We start from the raw sequence: 24,081 nt of genomic DNA, 5'->3' as shown, positions 1-24,081 counted from the left end.
AGCCTGCGGCCCCCTCACATAGACGCTGCCAGAGGCTCCCTCAAGTACATTGTGCGACACAAGCCTGCGGCCCCCTCACACAGACGCTGCCAGAGGCTCCCTCAAGTACATTAGCGCGACACAAGCCTGCGGCCCCCTCACACAGGCGCTGCCAGAGGCTCCCTCAAGTACATTAGCGCGACACAAGCCTGCGGCCCCCTCACACAGACGCTGCCAGAGGCTCCCTCAAGTACATTGGTGCGACACAAGCCTGCGGCTCTGGCGCTGCAATTTTCGAGTGCAGTCTGCTCTATTTTTGGGCGTTCAGTGCTCCTCATCGATGAAGGCAAATGGCGGTGATTTGCCGCGTTCATGTGTGAGGGAGGCCGGAGCCCCAATCATGTCCTGTGATATATTATGATTGCGGCGGGAAAAAAACTGCTGAAATAAGGAGAGAGAAAACAGTAATGACAACACCGAAAAATATGTACAGAATATTGTGTAATAAACCTTATTGTCGTTATCTTCCTGCAGCCTCCATCACCAGCAGCAGCAGCGGCGGAGAGGGCAGCGCAGCAGGTAAGGGCAGCAGCAGGGAGGGCGGCGGGTCAACATGGCGGTCTGGGTGTCAGTTACATGTACAGGGGGGCACAGGATATTACCCCAGCACTGCACTCCTGGGAGAACTGTCTGCAAGGAAATCTCTCATTGTTGCCCACAGCAACCAATCAGAGCGCAGCTTTCATTTTACCGCAGCAGGATAAGAAATAGCAACTAATTACAGCACAGCTTTCATTCTGCGCTGGTATTATTGTATCTTGACACCACCAGAAGTAGTGGTGGAGCCAAGATATAGTGTGTTTGACAGGGGGTTGACGCCCCCTGTTCCTGATTGGCTGCACGCCATTGTCCCCTTTCTAGGGCTCACAGGTCCTGCTTCTGGCCTCGCGGTGACTGTAGCCGGCGTCCAAACAGCCCTGCTGTCACTCCCTCTGGACCCCCTTTCTCGGCTTCACAGCTCTTGCCGCTGTGACTCTCCTTGCCGACCCTTCCTCACCATCACACCTCCTGCTACTGGCCCCACTGTCACCTCCGCTGCTTTGTAGCAGGCCGCTGTGACTCTTTCTGCCCACCCGTCCTTGCGGTCACACCTCCTGCTTCTGGCCGTGCTGCTCACAGCCCCTGGCCACGCTGTCACTGTAGCAGAGCGGCTGTAACACTGCAACAGCAAAGCTGAGTATACTGCCCCGCGCTCTGCAGCACTCACCAATCCGTGGGCTCTGAAGTGCCGACCGCCAGCGCTCCGTGGCACAGCACCGCTGTGAACTCCTGACCCCACCGCTCAGCGCTCCGGCCCACAGCAGCGCTGTGGACTTCACCAGTCCGCTGGGGCTACTGTAGGGGGGTGGGGGGTACGGGTCACTATTACTGCTGGGGCTACTTTGGGGGGAGGTCACTAATATTGCTGGGGCTGCTTTGGGGGGAGGTCACTAATATTGCTGGGGCTACTTTGGGGGGAGGTCACTAATATTGCTGGGGCTACTTTGGCAGGTCACTATTACTGCTGGGGCTACTATGGGGGGTCACTATTGTTGCTGTGGCTTTTGTGGGGGTGTCACTATTATTGCTGGGCCTACTGTGGGAGGGTCACTATTATTGCTGGGTCTACTGTGGGGGTGTCACTATTATTGCTGGGGCTACTGTGTGTGTGTGTCACTATTACGGCTGGGGCTACTGTGTGTGTGTGTGGGGGGGGGGCACTATTACTGCTGGGGCAAGTATAGGGGTCACTATTACTATTGAGAACTTCTCCTGTTCCTGACCTGGCTGACCCTCACTACACAGGAAAACGGGATCTCATTATTAACCTTTTTTGGGACCCACTAACTGCTTGTATGTTTTAAACACCAGACGACCTGATGAAGGGGTTATCCCTGAAGCACGTTTTCAGCGCTCCCCAGATTCTGGTTCCCAGCAGATTTTGACTGTGTTTTGAATGCAGAAATGCTGCAGAATGTTGCTCCCTAATTTTTCTCTATGTCTCTGTACTTTTTATAACAACGGAGATGAAATCATACTTCGTGATAAGCCCCGCCCCTGACCACACCCCTCTGTCCCGCTCTGACCATGGGAAAATCTGGGTCAGCTAATCACCTACCATGTACCATTTATAATGGTGGTGTGTTTTTATGTAATATACCTGCAGGGACATATGATGCAAGCAGGATTAACCCCTTGGTGACATCCACCATACATGTGCGGCCCGTTTGTATAAAGTGGGTTCAGGAACCAGCTCGCTCTGCCACAGAGGGCGTCGGGGGTCATTGAAATTCAAGTGACCTGAGAGAGAGAGAGACGGCACCCCCTCCGTCCTCCCAACAATAAGACTGCGGGTGCCGATCCAGTACCATGGTGGCCCGGGGTCTTGTGAAGCCACCAGGGCTGCCGTGCATTGCTGCATGTGATTACTGTAATATTGCAGGAAGGTTGATAAGCGACCAAATATAGAACACACAGGATCACTGAATGTGCCCGGGAGAAAAGGCAGGTGTGGCGCTTACTTAGAGCATAATCAGAGGAAACGTACTTCCCGGGGGGGAAGGGGGGGGGGGGGGGCTTGCAAGTTCAGGTCCTCTATGGGGGTGTAATAATTAGTGCAAAAAGTTTTTATTTATTATAATTAAAAATTAAGACATGTTAAAAGTTTAAAGGGGCCCCTCCTCTTATATGTAGCACTAACACATCAATAAGTCCGGTCTACTACTATAATGCATTCATTATCCCACATGGCGAACGGTGTCAGCAGTAGAATATACACATTACGCCAGACATGAGCTTGTTTGGGCGCCTCATCTGTGAGATAAATGGAAGAAAAGCGATCAAAAAGTCAAACAGGACACTATGGTAGCAATAAAACCATATAAAAACTGTATCATTTTGATACGGCCCAAACCGCACCGAACTGCAGGATAAAGATAGTTTTTGCTGTAGTGGGAACGTCATAAAAACAAGGCTCTAAAATGGCGCAATTGCAATGGTTTCCTATTTCACCCCTCTTTTTTACAGTTTTTCACTACATTTTATGGCACATTAAGTAGTACCCCTAAAAAATACAACTCGTCCTCCAAAAAACAACCTGCAGACCGCGACCAACAGAATAATAAAAAGTTTTTCTTTTTTAAAAGTGGGGAGGAGAAGCAAAAATTAAAAAAAAGAAAACTGACCGTGTCCTTAAGGGGTTAAAAGAAAATGGTGCAGAGATTTCTGCAAGATGCACAGGATTGTAGTCATCCTAGACGGAGCCAACTCCCAAGACAATGCTGCATACTGTATCTAATTTAGACTGCGACAGGGAGGGTCAATGACGGTTCATAGGACTTCCCAGCTATGACTTCCACATCGTCAATGGATCACAGCGCCCTCTGGTGGCTAACTGACAGAAAGCAATAGAAGACTCAAAAGACAACAATTTCCTGAAAAGATTTCATTTTACAAACAGATGTGCAATAATAGGGGGCGTAGAGGATGCAGGAGCACCCGACGGGGTGTAGAAGATGTAGGAGCACCCCGCAGGGCATAGAGGATGCAGGAGCACCCCACAGGGCGTGGAAAATGCAGGAGCACCGCGCGGGGCGTGGAGGATGCAAGAACATCCCGCGGGATATAGAGGATTCAGGAAGACCCCGTGGGTCGTAGAGGATGCAGGAGCACCCCACGGGGCGTAGAGGATGCAGGAGCACCCCACGGGGCGTAGAGGATGCAGGAGTACCCCGCGGGGCGTAGAGGATGCAGGAGTACCCCGCGGGGCGTAGAGGATGCAGGAGTACCCCGCGGGGCGTAGAGGATGCAGGAGCACCCCGCGGGGCGTAGAGGATGCAGGAGCACCCTGTGGGGCATAGAGGATGCAGGAGCACCCTGTCGGCGTAGAGGATGTAGGAGCACCCTGGGGGGCGTAGAGGATGCAGGAGCACCCTGTGGGGCATAGAGGATGCAGGAGCACCCTGTGGGGCATAGAGGATGCAGGAGCACCCTGTGGGGCATAGAGGATGCAGGAGCACCCTGTGGGGCATAGAGGATGCAGGAGCACCCTGTGGGGCGTAGAGGATGCAGGAGCATCCTGGGGGGCGTAGAGGATGCAGGAGCACCCTGTGGGGCGTAGAGGATGCAGGAGCATCCTGGGGGGCGTAGAGGATGCAGGAGCACCCTGGGGGGTCTAAAGACCATCTATAATAAAAAAAAAAAGAAGCCTGCACTATACACGGCAGCTGCAAAATGTGCGGGTGGCTTCACACAGAGTTTGTGATGCCATCTTTTGAGCCACAGCCGGTAGTGGGTCCTCCCCAGGATGTAAGCTTACGTCCTATGGATGGCATATATTCATAGTCCACATCATCATCAGCGGGAGCTGACTGTTACTGACAGCCGGCCTCCCACTACAACAGTTGGGATCACTGAGAACACTGATCCCCGTTGTTAACCCCTTACATGCCACAATCACTGTTGATCACGTCATGTAAATGGTTCACAGAGGGAGGCCGCAGCGCAGCACAGATGCAGATTTTGTGCATTTTTAACCATAGAATGCATTCCACAAAATGTCTTCCTTTTTTTTTACGCAGACTTCAGTTGTGGAGTTACATCTCCTGTATGTTAGAAATCCGCTACAAAAATTCTGCAAGACGTCCGTAATTCTGCAACAGAAAGATTTTCCGCTGCAGAATTTAATGTTTCAAGTTTTGAAGGAATTACGCAGATTTTAACAGGTGCGGAATTCCCGCTCCATAGGGATAAAATGGTGACACTGAATAATCCCGTGCCGTGTAAAAGGTTCGATATACTGATCTTATCTCCCTCCTTACTCCATGCAGCGACCACAGCAACGACATTACCGGACAGTACAAGGCGGAGCACAGAGGATTCTGCGACACAGAACAGGACGCTGGGTAATACCGCCATTCCCGAAGGGTAACACAGCAGGGATATGACACAAGGCTGCAATCTCCTCCTCCCGCGTCGGCTGCTCCTGCGTCGGCTGCATGGTGAAAGATATAATGAAGAGTTCTGCTGTTATTCAATAGATGATTCTACGTTTTCATCACTCCAAGATCTCTGCTTGCTGTATGTGACTTGAAACACTTCTAATTATATAACGTCTCCGCTGAAGGTTTGTTGTAAATGCATGCAGTCTAGGGGCTCATTCACATCGCTGTTACGGTTTCCAATGTAATGACTGTCTTAGGCCACTACACGGCCGAGGTTCTGGAGCCAGATTTATGTGTTGCGAGACGCACAAATCTTGTACTGATGTGAACTCCATTCTTTTGAAAGTGCTCATATACATAAGCGATTTTTTTTCTGCATTGTCATGTCCTATCTTTGGATGTGCCCCCACATCGCATCGCCCATTGTTTTCTATGGAGCTGGCAAGGCATCGCACCGCATGCTAGGTGCACACAAGTGCGATGTAATGCAAAGTTTCCCTATTGAAAACAATAGCAGACACTCCGCGATCCTCCACCGCTACCTTCCTGAAGTGATGTAAGAGGTTTTTGATACAAAAATTCCTTGCATCCACGGGGGGAAAAAAATGCACAATGGCGAACGAAATAACGATCCTGTAGTGTTTATTGTTCCCATTTTGGAGTTCATACAATTTTTTGGTGACTTTAGCTCATGGAATTAGCACAGTTTTTACGTTGTCAATTTTGACAATGTTCACCATGCAGGATAAGTAATGTGTCACTCTGATGTTTGTAATGTTTTTTGGTTTTGATTTTTTTATTATAAATATAGGGAATTTTATTTTTTTTGCTTTTAGTACCTTTTTATTTTTTCTAATAATTAATAAAAGCTTTTTAAACTCAATTTTACATTTTCTTTTTAGTCCCCATCTGGAACTTGCACTTGCGATGATTTGATCGCTCATACAGTGTAATGTAATAACAGAGTATTATATTATACCGCAATCTGGCAGCTAATATGACAAGCCATTCCATAGGAAGTGCTGGCATCCTTCAGAAGGTCCCAGGCTGCCATTGCAATCGAACGACACCTTGTGATCTCCCCCGATCGCTTTCAGGACTATTCACCAATCAGGTTGCTGGAATTCTGAAACAGACAACCCAAACAACCAATCAGGTTGCTGGAATTGTGAATCAGAACCAATCAGGTTGCTGGATTTGCTGAAGTGGGGCTGAAAATAAATATATGCTCCCCGATCGGTGGATTTAAATGCCGCTGTCAGAGCTGACAGTGATATTTACAGGCCATCGGCGTTCACATAGCTGTATGTCCTGTGTCGTTAAGGGGTTAACGGGGTCTGTCTGGCTTCTATTCTGCCCTCATGCAGGCAGCGATATTTTGATCTAAATTTTGATAGAAATCTGCAACAGACGACCCGAACAGAACTTCCAATGTGAATGAGCCCTAAAATAATCCTCTCTCTACCCCAGACTGATACATTGTAACAAGCGATCAGCCGAGTTCAGCTCACAGAGGATTGTCTAGGCAAGATACAACTGTAAAAAACCCCTCAGCTGTGAAAAGTATTAGTTCAGCACAGTTTGTAGCCTCTGGATGTAAAGAACTGACAGCAAGCAGAGATCTTGAATATAGTGAACATTTGAAAGAAAGGAGCCAACCTGCTCATTACACACTGCTTTAGGCATAGAAGCATCATAGAGGGGACTCCCAGACATGGTAGCGGTTCGGACTTTAACCTCCTTGGTGCCATCCACTGTACATGTACAGCAGACGTGTGCAGGGATGGTATGGAGCTGCCGCCATTGTAGAGAACTCCAATCACATCTATTAACCATTTAAATGCTGCTATCAATTCTAACAGCGGTATTTGAATGTCCCCATTGGCATTTAAGAGCTCAGGCACAGAGGCATATGTGGCCCACATATTTTTACTTGTGTCAGATATGCAGTACACAGCCAATATGCATACTGTATATTAAATCCCCTTAGCCTATATTAGGGCGGGTTCAGATGAGCGTGATAATCACGGCCGTATAACAGGGCAAAACCAAACCACTGATATCAATGGATTCATTTTCATTATCGGGAGTCTGCTGGTTGGACGCTAGGGGCAAGCCGCCAGTATAGGAAGAAGAAAGCAGACCCCCCCCTCCCCGTCACCATAACTGACTGCCTCTCCACACTGGTTGCAGGATTCAAAAATCCCGCCTCCAGGAAGCAATGGCTCTGATTGGTTCATCCTGTGCTACTCAGCCAATCAATGCAGCGCTCGATGAACCAAGGGCTATGATTTGTTCATCCAGCTCTGCAAAGATTGGCTGAGCAGAGTTTGAAGAACAAATCATGTTGTGAAGGCGGGATTTATGAATTGGCCAATCAATGCAGCCGCTCAGCCAATTCATAAATCCTGCGTCCACCATCCGATTTTTCACAAAAAAAACCCTGTATTGCTGACGCTACAAAATTGCCGCAGAAAAAGTCCTCGGACAGCTACATGGAAATTTTTTTTTAATTTTTTTTTTTATAGTGGTTAGGAGTATTAGGATGGTTACTTCAAATGTCAGGATGTTCAAATCCCCTTCCGCATATGATATAGTGTCTCCACGGGAGCATGAAGGCAGCTTGGGGCAGTCACACTGATTAAAAGGGTTGTCTGGCAGTTTTACTTTTGATCAGCAGGGGTCTGTTACTTGGGATCTCTGCCGATCAGTTGATCGCTGGGCCAGCTGTCCGTGTGGACAGTGCTAGTAGCAGATAGTGCTGTCCATATTGCAGCAGCTTGGTTTGATACTACTGGCACAGTTCCCATGGAATTCAACAGGAGCTGTGCATGCAGTACCAAACCTGGCCACTGTGATATGGACAGTGCTATCTGCTTCCAGTGCTGTCTGTACTGACAGCAATATTGTCAATCAGCTCACCACCAGGGATCCTGAGTGGTGGACCTCAAAGGAAAAATGGCAACTCAATGTAGATGTGAACGATGCGGCCACTACACTGCTCCGAGGACACAACTAACATCAGCGGTCACTGCATATTGTAGTGCTTATATGTGGTCTCTTCATTCTTTGCAGTGAATTCCGACTCATCACAAAACAGCACCAGCGATGACATCACAGACTCCCCGACAACTACAGGGGGTTCAGGTGAGAAACTAGGAGACACAGAGTCACCATTCACACCAATGAATCAGACATAATAAAATGTATGGCGCTGTGCCTGGTATGCAGTGAAGAGGCTGCAGCGCTCACCTGAGTGCCACCGCCTCCTCAAACACCGGACCAATGAGGATCCCAAGCGGTGGACTCTGACCAGTTACATCCTGATGGTCTATCCTGAGGACAGGTGATCAATATTGCAGTTTCCACTTTACACTTTGTGTAATGAAGAGTCTTGCAACTTTGCAGTCTTTCTGCAGCTCATTGCTGTCAGTGAATAGAACCCTTCTTACTTATAGTCTGAAGATCAATACAGAACTAAAACATGTTAGGCCGGGCTCACACGAACGGGTCGCATTCCACATGTGGATATCCGCGGTGGAAGACCTGCGAGTAATCGCCGAGATTAAATGTGAATGGTCACACATGCGTGCGCCTTTATGGACGGCGTATCGTCTGCGCGGAAGAAAACTCGCAAGCTGGGAATGACATCAGAACATCACACAGACGACCGCCCAGGCGAAAATTAATTCTCTGTCTCTCTGTATGGGTCTCTCTCTCTGTATCTCTGTCTCTCTCTGTCTGTATGGGCCTCTCTCTCTCTGTATCACTCTCCCTGTATCTGTCTCGCTCTCTCTGTAGCACTCTGTATCTGTCTTTCTTTCTCTCTCTATCTCTCTCTCTGTTTGTAGCTCTCTCTGTCTGTCTGTCTGTATCTATCTCTCTATCTATCCTCTCTTCCCAGCCAGAATTTCGGCTTTTCTATCTGCTCTAGCAAGTTGCGGGTGTTTCCGCCACCCAGCACGATGTGAATTTCGCCATTCGACACCCCGGTAAAATGCTGTGATATGTTACACTTCTGTGGCCGAGGCTGACTGTTTGTTACACCACCGCAACTCACCTGTCACCCGCGCCGGCCAGCCGAATCTTTAGAGACGAGCAGCCAGGTACTCGAATAGGCACTACTCGCTTGAGTAGTTTGCCTTATTGAGTATGCTCGCTCATCTCTATCTGGGACTCATTCGCCAATCAGTGCGTTTGTTTGCAGTACACAAAGGAACATTCCCTGCGGCATAGGCGTACCGTTAGGGGGTGCCGGGGTTGCAACGGCGACCCGGCCCTTGCGCTTGAGGGGGCCCAGGGGCCCCCTCCAGCATATACTGCTTTACTTTCACTTCGCGCTGTCGGCCGCCGCTTGCTAAGTTAGTGCGGTCCGGCCGGCCGACAGCACGAGCTAGGAGGAGAGTAGGAGAAGGGAGGGGGAGGACTTACCGGCACACAGGCACAGCACAGCAAGACATCGAGTGGAGCAGGGATGAGGTCATCTCCCTGCTGCTTCAGTCCTGCCGACAATGTGTAGAGCTGCTCTCCTCAGCAGAGAGGTAATCCGGGCATCAGGGTATGTATCTGCTTGTCTGCCTGTCTGTCTGTCTATCTATCTCATATCTATCTATCCCTCATTTATCTATCTATCTATCCCCCCCATCTATCTATCTACCCCACCTATCTATCTATCCCATCTATCTCTCTCATATCTATATATCCCATATCTATCTCTCTCATATCTATCTCTCTCATATCTATCTCTCTCATATCTATCTCTCTCATATCTATCTCTCTCATATCTATCTCTCTCATATCTATCTCTCTCATATCTATCTCTCTCATATCTATCTCTCTCATATCTATCTCTCATATCTCTCTCTCTCATATCTATCTCTCTCATATCTATCTATCTATCTATCTATCTTTCTCTTAGGCCGCATGCCCACTTGCTGAATCAAGCAGTGAAATCCGTACATGCCCGCAGACATGGAGAGGGAAAATACATTATACTTACCTCTCCGGACGCTGCGGAGCTCTCCTCTGTGCAGGCCTGATCTTCTTTCTTTCAGTCGGCGGGCGTGATCGGCACACCGGCAGCGTGCCGCGTGCATGTGCACCAATATTTTAAAAAATCTCCTGTTCTCCCGTGTATCCGCAGCACAGCACAAAAAACAGCTGCGCTGTGTCGCGGATATGAAGGGCTTCCATAGGCTTCAATGGAAGCCGCAGGAGCCGTCCGTGTGGCAGATCCGCAGGAAGATGGAGCATGCTGCGATTTCTTCCTGTGTGTGTGACCCACAAACCGGGAAGGAATCCCATCTGCATGCTTTTAGCTGCCCTACCGATGACAATGCATCCCTATGGGCAGCAAGATGCACGGGGATTTTAGAAATAAAATCTGCGCGTGGACATTGGCCCTCAGGCATAGCTACAGGGTGAGGGGGAAAAGGGTCTGGGGGGGGGCCCAAGCTGAACTTTTGCACCCGGCCCCTGAGCCTTTAGGTACGCCCCTGCCCTGCGGGCAGAAAAGTACTGTGCTTCCAGAAAAGCCTCTTTCATAGTTGTGTTAAGGCGTGCACAATTGCGCTTACACTCGCGTGAAGCCGGTCTGAATCTTACTAATCTACCAGAAACTACCAAGTTCTAGCGCACAGGTGACACTACGGCGTCATGTATGTAATGTGTGATATTATTACTTTCCACAGAATATTCTACAGTGTTCACATCACCAGATGTAACCAGCAGCGCAGACGTCACCCCGACCACCAGGACCCCAGGTGAGGAGTGAAGCCCCCCACCCATCCGGGAAGATTCACAATTTTTTGTCTGACAGATTTCTAGCAAACAGAAGTTGCAATTCTGATACAAGAGCCAAAATCACAACCTTACGGCTCTTTCACATGAGAGTCGTTTTGACACAGAGTAGGTGCGTAACAAAAAAAATTGCATCTAGAAGAGCCCATGGTTTCCCATGGATTCGTTCAGATGAAGGAGTTTTTGACACACCGAAAAAATCGTGCATCAAAAGAGGAGATTTCTCTCCGTCAAAATAAAGGACGTGTCCTATCTGCTGACGGCACAGCAGCGGCAGCTCCCATAGACTCCTATGGGAGCCGGCTAACAAAGGGAGGGAGAGGGAGGGGGAGCGGCTGACTCGCTAATAGTAGCTGCGACCTGCTCATGGCTGCTATTCGTTCACCCGATTTAATGCTCGGAAAGCTGTTTTAGCGCAGCTATCTGAGTGTTAAATTAACGCTCTTGTGAAAGAGCCCTTATGGAGTTTTACACCGACCCCTGACATGTATTCAAAAAGTGGGTGGGTCCTATTATTAGGGGAGGGGCCAATGCCCATCACATTTACTATATTTTGCGCTAGAAAATGTCATAAATGATAGCAGGAGCCCACTCGGGCTCATAGTTGGCATAAGCCTCAATCTGCTGCATGGAGGGGCCTTCAATGTGACTAATGTATTAAAATGCATTTGTCGCAGGAACGCGGGTGCATACTTTAATTAAACTGCCACATGAAATGCCGGTCTAAGTACATGTGCCCCAAAATATCTATGAATTGGGGACCCCGCAGTAGTGGACTTATCCCCGAAGTAATGGCTTCGGGGATAAGGGTCTTACATCAGCTTGCCTTTTGTCCAAGGCCCTATGTGAAGAGCCCTTATAAACAGCCCTTTGAAGGCTACCATAATGCTGATGTGGCCCTCGGTAAAAATTAGTTGGACACCCCTGTTCTATGAGAATAATAAAAATGACAAGTAATAGCACTTTATCCCCACTAGAGGGTGCCCAAAGATCACATACCATGTTTCCCTGAAAATAAGCCCTATCCTGATTTCAGGGGTGGGTGGTTTGAAATATAAGCCCTCCCCTGAAAATAAGCCCTAGCTAAACTGCATGAAAAAAAAAACACAGCAATACTCCCCTAGCACAGTGCCTAAGGCCCTCCGCTGGTCCATGGCGCTGCGGCAGGCTGTCGTGTAATCCTCAGCGTTGACACAGCACTCTCTTGCTTTGAATACCCCGCCTCCAGCAAGCGAGTGCTGTGATTGGATCATGAGCACCACTGGCTCAGCCAATCAGAGCCAGTGCTCAATCATTCACAGTCATTCAGTTAATGACATCACTGAATGGCCGTGATTGATTCATCGTGTGCCGGCTATGATTGGCTGAGCCAGCGGCGATCGTGATCCAATCACAGCACTCGCTTGCTGGAGGCGGAGTATTCAAAGCCGTCAACAGGAAGAGAGTGCTGTGTCAACGGTGAGGATTACACGACAGCCTGCCGCAGCGTCAGAGACCAGTAAGAGGGACTTAGACGCCGCGGGCTAGGTGATTATAAGACACACATCCACCCCCTCCCCCCACATTAAAGTGTCCCTTCAGTTTCAGTGGTGTAAATTACCTGCAGCTGTTCTTCTCTGCCATCCTTCGGACCTGATGATTCTAAGTTCCATTTTTCTCGACTTTCTAAGATGGCAGAGGCAATCTACATAATCCCCATAATGCACTGGTTGTGTTAGACTAACAATTTACCATACCAGCTCTCTGATTGGCCAGAGCTGCTCACGTGATCCCCATAGCCCAATCAGAGAAGTGCACAGTGTGTATTAGATAGTTAGAAAATTGCTGCGGCCATCTTGGACATCCACAAATTGGGCTCAAAACTAGAGGATGAGAGGGGCGGCAGAGAGGAACAAGTGCAGGTAATACATCCTCCACCCCCTTGGACAGAAATTTGTCCTGAAACCGGAGGATCACTTTAAGCATAACAATAATGAAACAGATATTTACATTTTTGTATCAGGGTGAACTGAAAACTGGGGTGATACCTGAGGGCCCATAAACACTGGGGGCCCACAGTTCCTTAGTCAGTTATAGGACCCCTTAAAGGGTGAAGTCCAACCACATACGTGATGGTTCTAGTGGTTAGATAATGACCGGAGGCCCAAACCACTCCCTGTAGGGCCCCGGTTCTAGAAAAGAAAATAGATTACCTTTTTATTAAACTTTCCGTGTTATAAGATTCCCATCCGATAAATCAGCAGAGAACAGCAGGATGGTCTGGAATCTCACAACAGAAGGCAACGGCCGAGCAGAAATAAGTAATGAGATGACGAAGGAGTTGCCATTAGCAGGCGGAGTAGCTATAGAGTATGAAGACATAGCAGTTATATTTGGGCCCCTGAGAGTGATGGGAGCCAAAGGTTCTTCCACCACAAAAGATGACACCAACCTTATAAATGGCACATGGTAACGTATTATCATAGCTGCCTTAAAAAAATGGTGATTCTAGAGAATAAACAGGGTAACGACCGCAGGTATTCATTCAATAAGGACATTACCTGGAACGTTTTACTTAGAGAGTGGAAGAAAATGAATATTTACCATATGCGCTCTAGTGAAAGAGCACCCCCTGTGGACAGGAGCAAGATTATTATCAGCGTAGCATTCCGGTGTAATAGTGTCTGGTATTGCAGAATTCAAATGACTGGAGCTGATCTGCAATACCAGATACAGCCTGTGGACAGGAGTGGTGCTGTTTCTAAAAGATTTTTCAAATTTCATAGAACTATTGCACAATTCACAGTTACTCCAGCTGATGAATCGTCCATCATGTGACACGAGTCACTAACATAAATGGCAATTCATTTTCAAGTGCAGTCCACAGAAGACGTGGCCCCGAGCAGCATGCAGGCGATTAGTTACTATAATGAGGTCATCATGTAATTACAGGGGTTTTCCACGACTATGCTATTGATGACCCATCCTTTGTATCCTGGCACTAACAGCAGGCGCTTGATTCGCTGATCGGCCAGGACCTGAGTGGTGGATCCCAGCAGATCAAATCTTGTTGCCCTACCCCGAGGATAGACCATCAATAGTATTTTGCATTGAAAACCTCTTTAAATAAAGGACAGAAGAAAATGTCACTTATAACCTAATAATTCATTATATTGTTACATTTCAGATAAGACCAAAGGAAACGGACACAATCAGATCTTCGAATACGGTGAGTTTACGGAATCCCTTGTATTATTAACAACAACCTATTACATTAATCCCTTAGCGACTACCCATACACGTTTACACAGAGGCGTAGTCTACGGCCGGCACGGGTGTTGTGTGCTTGAAAGAGTCGGGGCTCAATGGTCTACTGACCACCTCAGGCAGGGTCTAATAGTAGAGCTGTCACAGGCTTACTACACTGCACTACCTAAGTACAAAAGTAGTGCAGTATAGTGCATCAGCGATTCCACTGTCACTAACACCGCTCTTTCATGGGAAAAACTTAGAAAATGCACATAATAAGTTTTTCCGCGTTTTCAATCATCTGAACTATAAAAATATTGTGTTACTTATCCTGAATATTGAAAATGTAGAAGGTGCTTTTATTGTGCAAAAGTAGTATAATATGATATAGCCGTAGTTGTATTGGCCTGCAGAATAAGGGCTTATTCCCATGAGCGTATATCGGCCAGCGTTTTCACGTCCGGCCGATATACGCTTCCCTCCCGCTCTCTGCCTCTCTCCTCCACTCCTGCGTTTGCAATGGGAAGGAGCTAAGCTCTGATCTGTCCCGCCCACTCCCATTGCTGGCTATGGACAAGGAGGGGGGGTGAGGGGGAGCTTAGCTCCGCCCCTATCCCACCCACTTCCATTGCAAACCGCTTGGAGGGGAGTAGAGAAGCAGAGAGGCGCTGAGTGGAAGGGACAACGTATATCAGCCGAGCGTGAAAACCCGGACGATATAGGCATGTCTGAATGAGCCCTGAAGGTAACATGTCATTAATACCACATGGCAAACAACCAATCTCACACAAAAACAAATGCGCACACTGCAATGTGGAGGAAAACATGCCAATACCAAGGACGCAGCCTTTTTTTTTCCATTTTCATATGTTCCTTCCCACTTTTAAAAAATCATAACTTTTATTTACCCTTCAGCACCGCTGCCCGAGGACTTGTTGAATTTTCCATTGCTACTATGTAATGTACAAAATAATGTGCTGAAAAACTTTTAAAAAATTCTAAGTGGAGTGAAATGGATCAAAAGCACAAGTCCAGCATCTTTGGGGAGTGTGTGGGGGGGGGGGGGGGTGTCTTGTTTCTATGGTGTTCACACTGCAACAAAAAAATGACACGATAACTTTATTCTATGGTACGATTACTAAGATACCAAATTAATATAGGTTTTTTTTTTTGCTCTACTACTTTAGGGCTTATTCACACGTCTGTATATCGGCCGGGTTTTCACGCCCGGCCGATATACGCTGTCCCTCTCTGCAGGGGTAGGAGGTGGGCCAGGAGCAGTGCTCTGAGCAGTTCTGGGGCTTAGCTCCGACTCGCCCCACCCCCTGCTATTGCAAATAGTGGCGAGGGGCGGAGAGGGGGTGGGGAGCTGAGTGCACGGCTCCTAGCTCTTACAGCCTCCTGCCCCTGCAGAGAGGGACACCATATATCAGCTGGGCGTGAAAACCCGACTCATATACGGTCGTTTGAATAAGCCCAACACATTATTTACCCACACGGTGAACATTGTCAGAAAAAAAAATACACAACATGAAAATTGCCCTTTTTTGCCTGATATACGGTCGTCTGAATCCGCCCTTAGGGCTTATTTAGACGACCGTATATCGGCTTGGTTTTTACTTAGAGCCGATATACGGTATCCCTGTCTCCTTGTCTGCAGGGGGGGGATGGTAGAGCCAGGAGCAGGAACTGAGTTCCCGCCCCCCCCCCCTCCGCCCCTTGCCACTATTTGCAATAGGAGGGGTGGGACAGGGGGCGGAGCTAAGTCCTGTTGCTTGGCTCCACCCCGCCCTCTCATTGCAAATAGTGGCGAGGGGCAGGGAAGGGGCGGGAGCTCAGTTCCTGCTCCTGGCTCTTCCAACCTCCTCCCCCTGCAGACAAGGACACCGTATATCGGCTCTGTGTGAAAACCGAGCCAATATCCGGTCGTCTAAATAAGCCCTCACTTTGATACATTGGACTTTTAGGGATGCAGCAATACCAAATATGGTTTTGTTTTTTTAAGGGGATTTTATAAACTTTCATTACCTTTTATTTTAATTGATAACATTTTCTAATACTGATTGTTACACTTATTTTCACTCTGCACAGGGGACAAGAACCTGCGGTGCTTTGATTGCTCCTGCAGTATGATGTAATGCCCCGGTATTACATTATTCAGTAATCTGAAAGGCAATCTATCAAGCCACGCCACAGGCAATCCGCAATGACAGCCCTCGGGGCTTTCAGAAGAGCACCGGCTGCCATGGCAACCAAACAGCACTCCGTGATATCATTGCAGGGTGCCGTTCGGGACCCTCAAACTACAGTCGGGGCATTTAAATGCCACTGTCAGAATTTACACAGGCATTTAAAGGGTTAACAGATGTAATCAACGGGAGTGCTGATCGCAGCTTTTGCTAATAGGTTTCAGCTGTGAGAAATAGCCAGAACCTGCATGTATGGAGCGGGATCGACCCTCAAGACAAACCCCGAACCTCCATGACATAACTATATTTCGTGGAGCGTTAGGGGTTAAAGGGTTCATTCTGAAAAAATGCATTTTTTCCATGCCTGCCCCCTCAAAACAAACAAAAAAAAGGGGTCGCGTCCTTAAGGGGTTAAAGGAAGTCTGCCAGGACGATGTGCCCCGTAATGCACAGCTAACAGGCAAGACCATAACTCATAATGCCCTGAAAGTGACGGGATATGTCAGCGTTTATGGATACGGTGCGCTGTATGTAATCCATCCGATGGGCGAGCGGATATGTCAGCGTTTATGGATACGGTGCGCCGTATGTAATCCATCCGATGGGCGAGCGGATATGTCAGCGTTTGTGGATACAGTGCGCCGTATGTAATCCATCCGATGGGCGAGCGGATATGTCAGCGTTTATGGATACGGTGCGCCGTATGTAATCCATCCGATGGGCGAGCGGAGCTGTCTGCTGCTAGTTCATCCACAGCCTCACTTTTACGTGTTTTTTTATTAATAGGACTAAAAAAAACACATGTTTGGTATTACATCCGCAACGACCCATAAAATAAATCGCACGCACGTATTGTCCTGCGCAGCAAACACTGTCAGAAAAAAACAAACAGACAAAATGTTGTTTTGTTCATTTTGCTTCCCAAAAAGTATAATAAAAACGATTTTAAAAAGTCAAATGTAAGGCTGGATTCAGACGACCGTATATCGACTCGGTTTTCGTGCCGAGCCGATATACGTCGTCCTCATCTGCAGGGGGGGGGGGGGATGGAAGAGCCAGGAGCAGGAACTGAGCTGCCGCCCCCTCTCCGCCTCCTCTCCGGCCCTCTGCACTATTTGCAATGAAAGGAGGCAGGACGGGGGCGGGGCTAAGTTCCTAGAATTAGCCCCGCCCCATCCCGCCTCCTCCCCCCCCCCCCTTCCTACAGATGAGGACGACGTATATCGGCTGGGCGTGAAAACCCAGCCGATATAATATACGGTCGTGTGAATTCAGCCTAAAACTGTGCCAAGAAAAAAAACTACTAGTCACCAAACATGCAAACACCAACACAGCTCTGTGGAAGGAAAAAGACAACAGTTCTGGGTCTGTGAACACAGTGAATGCAAAAACAAATGATTCTCCCCCCAAAAAAGGTGGTTGTGCAAAAGTGGAGAACCATGAACAAAAATATATAATATACTTTGGCTGTTGCGTCATCACACCGACCCGCAGAAAAAACTTCTCATGTCATTCAGACCTCATAGTGAACGCAGTAAAAAAAAACACTGTGGTAGAATCGAAGTGTTCTTTTGCCCCGTCCGCCCCCAAAAAGTCTAAGTTACCCAAAATGGCACAAACAAAAACTACAGTTTCCCACACAGAAAACAAGCCCATGTCGACGGAGATATAAAAAATGTTATGGTTTTTGAAAAGTGGAGATGAAGAGTCCCCAAAAATCACTGCATCCTTATATCCAAAGTAGATCATGTCACTAAGGGGTTAAAGAATTAAGAAAACTCTGACACTGAAGGAAAACTAATTCAGGGTGTTCCCTCCTTGCAGATTACTACGATCTGAGGAAATGGGGCCTCATCTGTGCGCTGATTCTCTGCGTCCTCGGGATCCTGGTGCTGATGAGTGAGTATCATATTTGTGCAGACACGGCACACTACCAGCATGTATGCGTGTGCGCCTATACATTACTGCAGGTCAGAGGCGTGACGTGAAGCTTCCGGGCCCCAATGTGAAATCTATAACAGGGCCCCCAACTATAATGGTTTATTCATAGTACTGGGCTCACTATATGGAGAAGAGAGGCCTTATGGGCCCCCTAAGGCTCCTGGGCCCGGGTGCAATCGCATCCCCTATAGTTACGCCCCTGGTGCAGGTTCACTAGATGGAGGGAGGATGGAAGAGCCAGGAGCAGGAACTGAGCTCCCTCCCCCTCTCTGTCTCCTCTCCACCCCTCTGCACTATTTGCAATGGGGAGAGGCGGGACGGGGGTGGGGCTAATTCATGGCACTTAGCCTCACCCCCATCCCGCCTCCTCTCATTACAAATAGTGCAGAGGGGGTAGAGAAGAGGCAGAGAGGGGGCGGGAGCTCAGTTCCTGCTTCTGGCTCTTCCAGCCTCCCCCCCCTGCACACGAGGACAACGTATATCGGCTCGGCGTGAAAACCGAGCCAATATACGTTCGTGTGAATTCACCCTTCCACTGAGGCAGTTATTGTCTATATTATCACAGTTATAGACACTTAAAATAATAATCTTTATTGAGCAACTCATTAAAAATTAGAGGGTTACCATTGTCAGACTAACACAAAACTACAAAGACACACCAAACTCTGACTCCACTGGGCTGTGATTGATGTGAACCACAGTTCAGGAGGAGAGGTGATGGTCTCTGGCTTGCTGAACCACAACTGGTTGTGAGAGAGCGGAAATTAGTGGGTTAAATTAACCTGCACCAGTCTAAGGGCGGCTTCAGACGACCGTATATCGTCCGGGTTTTCACGCCGGCTGATATATGGTGTCCCTCTCTGCAGGGGGAGGAGTCTGGAAGAGACGGGAGCAGTGCACTGAGCTTCCGCCCCCTCTCCGCCCCTCGCCAATATTTGCAATGGGAGGGGCGGAGCTAAGTCCCAGAAGTCACCTTGCAAACCAAAGGTGCAGCAAAGTCTGCTGGTGTGACTAGCAACAAACCAAGGGGAAATAGTCTTAACTTTGGTGCTGATTGGCTATAAATATCAATGAGCCAGCTCAGCTAGCACTGTGGCCCCCTTCTTTGTGGATCAGAGTTGGCTACCTTCTACCTGGTTCAGTTTACTTACAATGCAACATCCATTATCCAGTAGCGATACTGCTAATAGTGATGCTATGCGAAAGGTTCCTGATGAAATGTCCATAATCCGACATGGAAACGCGTCGAACCTCGGATCACCCCATAAACAAGTTATCGCAGAACCTCGCATCACCCCATAAACAAGTTATCACAGAACCTCGCATCACCCCATAAACAAGTTACTGCAGAACCTCGCATCACCCCATAAACAAGTTATCGCAGGACCTCGCATCACCTTTTGATTTATTCAAGCAAGAACCATAGATGACTTGCTTCTGAAGTTGCATGTGTGATTGGGAGGTATATAGTTACCGCACCAGGCTTGTCCCATCTGATCTTCTGAGAGACGCTGGTATATACACCGACATATAGCAGAAGGATTTAGTTTATATATGTCATTAGTGTTTAAGTCCTACCGTACATTCTCACCAATCAGGAATATTTACTCCTGTGCAGGCTTTAGACTGGTTCAGGTTAATTTAACCCACTAATTTCCACTCTCTCACAACCAGTTGTGGTTCAGCAAGCCAGAGACCATCACCTCTCCTCCTGAACTGTGGTTCACATCAATCACAGCCCCGTGGGGTCAGAGTTTTGTGTGTCTTTGTAGTTTTGTGTTAGTCTGACAATGGTAGCCCTCTAATTTTTAATGAGTTGCTCAATAAAGATTATTATTTTAAGTGTCTGTAACTGTGAAGGGAATATGTATACAAACGTTTACACACTATTATAAATGTAATATAGGTAAGGGTGGTGTAGTAGTGCAGTATACCAGATGGCCTGCAGAGGGCTACAGAGAGGCATCCTGGAACCTGAGGGAGTGTTAACGCCTGTGGGTGTGGCAGAAACTAAAGATAAAAGTGTCAGTTCGTGACACACTTAGGGAGAAGTTATAGCTAAGCGGAGCTGGAGGGGCTGTAAGCCTGAGGTCCAGGGTGGACCAGCAGAGGCCTCAAGTTGGACAGGGATGACAACTCTTGACTCATACCCCATAGTGAAGGACTTGTGTCAGACAGGGACGAAAACCCTCGACTCTCACACCCAGGCACGGTGCCAAATATGAGCTTTGTGTTGTATGCTGTGCACATATGTTTGCTGTGGTGATGTGGAACAAAACTGTCAGGCACCAGATTAAAGGTGCCTACCCACTAGCGTTTCTTTTCCACTGCAAATTCGCTGCGTTTTTTTTCTCCAGTTGTCAATGGGACTTTCTAATGTTAAAAACACAACACGACGTGACACAACGCAACTTGCATTTTTGGTGCGTTGCGTTTTTAACATAAAAAAGTCCCATTAACAATTGGAAAAAAAACCACAGCAAATTCGCAGCGGAAAAAAGACGCTAGTGGTTAGTCACCCTTAAAGGGAATCCAAGTGTCTGGAGCATTTTCGACTCTCGTGGTGCCCATATCTCGATGGAGAGTTCAGCATTTCACAGGCAAATGACTCCGGCTTGCCACAGTGGTTTCACCCTTGCACTGGGGATTCTGCATTCTGCTCCATTTGGGTAGCAGGATAAGGCAACTCCCGCAGCCAAACGTTTCCGTCTCTGGTTGGGACCAAATAGCGCCGGGCGGCCCTATTGACTATAATGGGGTCCACCCGCTTTCCAGCCAGCTGCCCAGTTATGGGACATAAGAAAAAGAGCTGCATACAGCGCTTTTTCTTTGGGCATTTGCAGCTGGGTCTGCAACTGAACCTCCGGCAACAGATGTGAAACCACCATAAAAAGCTTCGTTATTTGCTTGGCTTGGATCCTTGCTGTATGTCAAACAACCTTCATTTGGGAATATGACTGAACAGCACACCAAACTTTATAACGGATAACCAGAATAACAAGTGACTGTGGATATATGAAAAATTAATTCTGCTATTTTGCAGGTGGAAGATGTCGAGGAACCTCCTGCCGAAGACGACAAAAACAGTAAGTTTCCATTTTTGAGTGAAGGGGAGAAAATGTGAGCAAATTCCATCTGGATTCTGGTGGGATTGACACCCTTGGATTAAATGATTCCGCTCTTTCATCGGTTTTCAAAAAACATTTGTCACAGTATGCATACATTACTTATCCTGTACTGCTCCTGAGTTACATCCTGTATTATACTCCAGAGCTGCACTCACTATTCTGCTGGTGGAGTCACTGTGTGCATACATTACTTATCCTGTACTGCTCCTGAGTTACATCCTGTATTAAACTCCAGAGCTGCACTCACTATTCTGCTGGTGGAGTCACTGTGTACATACATTACTGATCCTGTACTGATCCTGAATTACATCCTGTATTATACTCCAGAGCTGCACCCACTATTCTGCTGGTGGAGTTACTGTGTACATACATTACTTATCCTGTACTGATCCCAAGTTACATCCTGTATTATACCCCAGAGCTGCACTCACTATTCTGCTGGTGGAGTCACTGTGTACATACATTACTTATCCTGTACTGATCCTGAATTACATCCTGTATTATACTCCAGAGCTGCACTCACTATTCTGCTGGTGGAGTCCCTGTGTACATGCATTACTTATCCTGTATTGATTCTGAGTTACATCCTGTATTATACTCCAGAGCTGCACTCACTATTCTGCTGGTGGAGTCACTGTGTACATGCATTACTTATCCTATGCTGATCCTGAGTTACATCCTGTATTATACTCCAGAGCTGCACTCACTATTCTGCTGGTGGAGTCCCTGTGTACATACATTACTTATCCTGTACTGATCCTGAGTTACAGCCTGTATTCTACTCCAGAGCTGCACTCACTATTCTGCTGGTGGAGTCACTGTGTACATGCATTACTTATCCTATGCTGATCCTGAGTTACATCCTGTATTATACTCCAGAGCTGCACTCACTATTCTGCTGGTGGAGTCCCTGTGTACATACATTACTTATCCTGTACTGATCCTGAGTTACAGCCTGTATTCTACTCCAGAGCTGTACTCACTATTCTGCTGGTGGAGTCACAGTGTACATACATTACTTATCCTGTACTGATCCTGAGTTACATCCTGTATTATACTCCAGAGCTGCACTCACTATTCTGCTGGTGGAGTCCCTGTGTACATACATTACTTATCCTGTACTGATCCTGAGTTACAGCCTGTATTCTACTCCAGAGCTGTACTCACTATTCTGCTGGTGGAGTCACTGTGTACATCCATTACTTATCCTGTACTGATCCTGAGTTACATCCTGTATTATACTCCAGAGCTGCACTCAGTATTCTGCTGGTGGAGTCAGTGTGTACATCCATTACTTATCCTGTACTGATCCTGAGTTACATCATGTATTATACTCCAGAGCTGTACTCACTATTCTGCTGGTGGAGTCACTGTGTACATCCATTACTTATCCTGTACTGATCCTGAGTTACATCCTGTATTATACTCCAGAGCTGCACTCACTATTCTGCTGGTGGAGTCCCTGTGTACATACATTACTTATCCTGTACTGATCCTGAGTTACAGCCTGTATTCTACTCCAGAGCTGTACTCACTATTCTGCTGGTGGAGTCACTGTGTACATACATTACTTATCCTGTACTGATTGATCTATTTTCTGAAATTGTTCAAAAATGTATGTTTGCAGGAGATACAATGTATCGGGGTTCCAGGCAGATTAGCGATAACCCAATCTGAATGAGACGACATCACATTTGTTGTGTAAGAAGATGAAACAATTTATTGTAAATGGTTTTTGTTTTTTACTGTACAATAAAGTTACTATTATTTGATGTTCTGGTCTCTGATTGTTCTCTGCTGCCACCTACTGGTATTAACAGAAAGTGGAAGCTACTGCAGATGATGCCAGGGAGGGAGGTTCAATGTTGCGGCTCTGTCAGTTGTCTGCAATCTGTGGCTCTCCTTCTATTGTGACATTATTACTCTTCGCCTCCCCTGTGAACTACAGACATCAAAGCCCAGTAGAGCAGGTTGTATAGAAAGTCTTCCATCATGCCCCCCCCTTCCCTTCTTCTGCTTGTGACATATCTATAAGGTTTTCCATCATGTCCCCCTCTCACTTCTCTCCTCTTGTAACATAGAAAGGTTTCCATCATGCCCCCCCCCCTCCCTTCTTCTGCTTGTGACATATCTATAAGGTTTCCATCATGCCCCCTTTTCTCCCTTCCTGTAACATCTAATATAAACAAGCCTACACGTTTCTTCTTGCACCAATCTTTGACCCCTTTGCAGGACAGTTGGCGGATGGTTTTAGTTGTCATTAATTTCATAAGCTCCTTACCACCGTCGTAAAATCATAAAACTTGAGTTTGATTGATGGAGTGAGGTGTCAGGCCAGCTCAAAGTTGCAATGTTAAGTGTAGTGGCGCCGTTGCTTCAGCTGCTAGGGAGAGCGAAGTGTAGCTGAGCGAGCGCGAGAACCTTCACTGTCCCTAGTGGCTGAAGAACAACAGCCAGCCTATTGAAAACACGTGGAAACCCCTAGATGTGAGGCGTTTTCACATGGAAACAGCCTCGCATCCCTGTGGGGCTGAAGGAATGGCTATATTCTCCCATTGTTATCAATAGGGAGAAAGAGAGAGAGACGGTATAGAGTCAGCTATAAGCACTCCGCTCTGCTACACGCAGGTATACGCACTCCGCTCTGCTACACGTAGCTACATATGCACTCCGCTCTGCTACACGTAGCTACATACGCACTCCGCTCTGCTACACGTAGCTACATACGCACTCCGCTCTGCTACACGTAGTTACATACGCACTCCGCTCTGCTACACGTAGCTACATATGCACTCTGTTGTGTTACACGCAGGTACATATATACTCAGTTGTGTT

The 24,081-nt window shown here is 47.5% G+C and overlaps 1 protein-coding gene across 1 annotated transcript in view; it reads left to right on the top strand.

The window, feature by feature from the left end:
• The window catches only part of LOC136572009 (FXYD domain-containing ion transport regulator 5-like), a 28,436-nt gene extending 5,418 nt beyond the window's left edge, over positions 1 to 23,018 (top strand). Inside the window, exons 3-10 of the mRNA XM_066572632.1 lie at positions 514 to 558; positions 4,848 to 4,922; positions 8,037 to 8,108; positions 10,652 to 10,723; positions 13,927 to 13,968; positions 18,002 to 18,076; positions 21,162 to 21,204; positions 22,874 to 23,018. Coding sequence (XP_066428729.1) covers positions 514 to 558; positions 4,848 to 4,922; positions 8,037 to 8,108; positions 10,652 to 10,723; positions 13,927 to 13,968; positions 18,002 to 18,076; positions 21,162 to 21,204; positions 22,874 to 22,907 — 458 coding nt within the window. The 3' untranslated portion in view covers positions 22,908 to 23,018. The remainder of the gene's footprint in view (positions 1 to 513; positions 559 to 4,847; positions 4,923 to 8,036; positions 8,109 to 10,651; positions 10,724 to 13,926; positions 13,969 to 18,001; positions 18,077 to 21,161; positions 21,205 to 22,873) is intronic.
• Positions 23,019 to 24,081: the final 1,063 nt, after the last annotated feature.

The sequence above is a fragment of the Eleutherodactylus coqui genome, chromosome 6 (assembly GCF_035609145.1).
Source record: "Eleutherodactylus coqui strain aEleCoq1 chromosome 6, aEleCoq1.hap1, whole genome shotgun sequence".
NCBI classification, from domain to species: Eukaryota; Metazoa; Chordata; class Amphibia; order Anura; family Eleutherodactylidae; genus Eleutherodactylus; species Eleutherodactylus coqui.
This window is presented reverse-complemented; position numbering and strand designations above follow the sequence as displayed.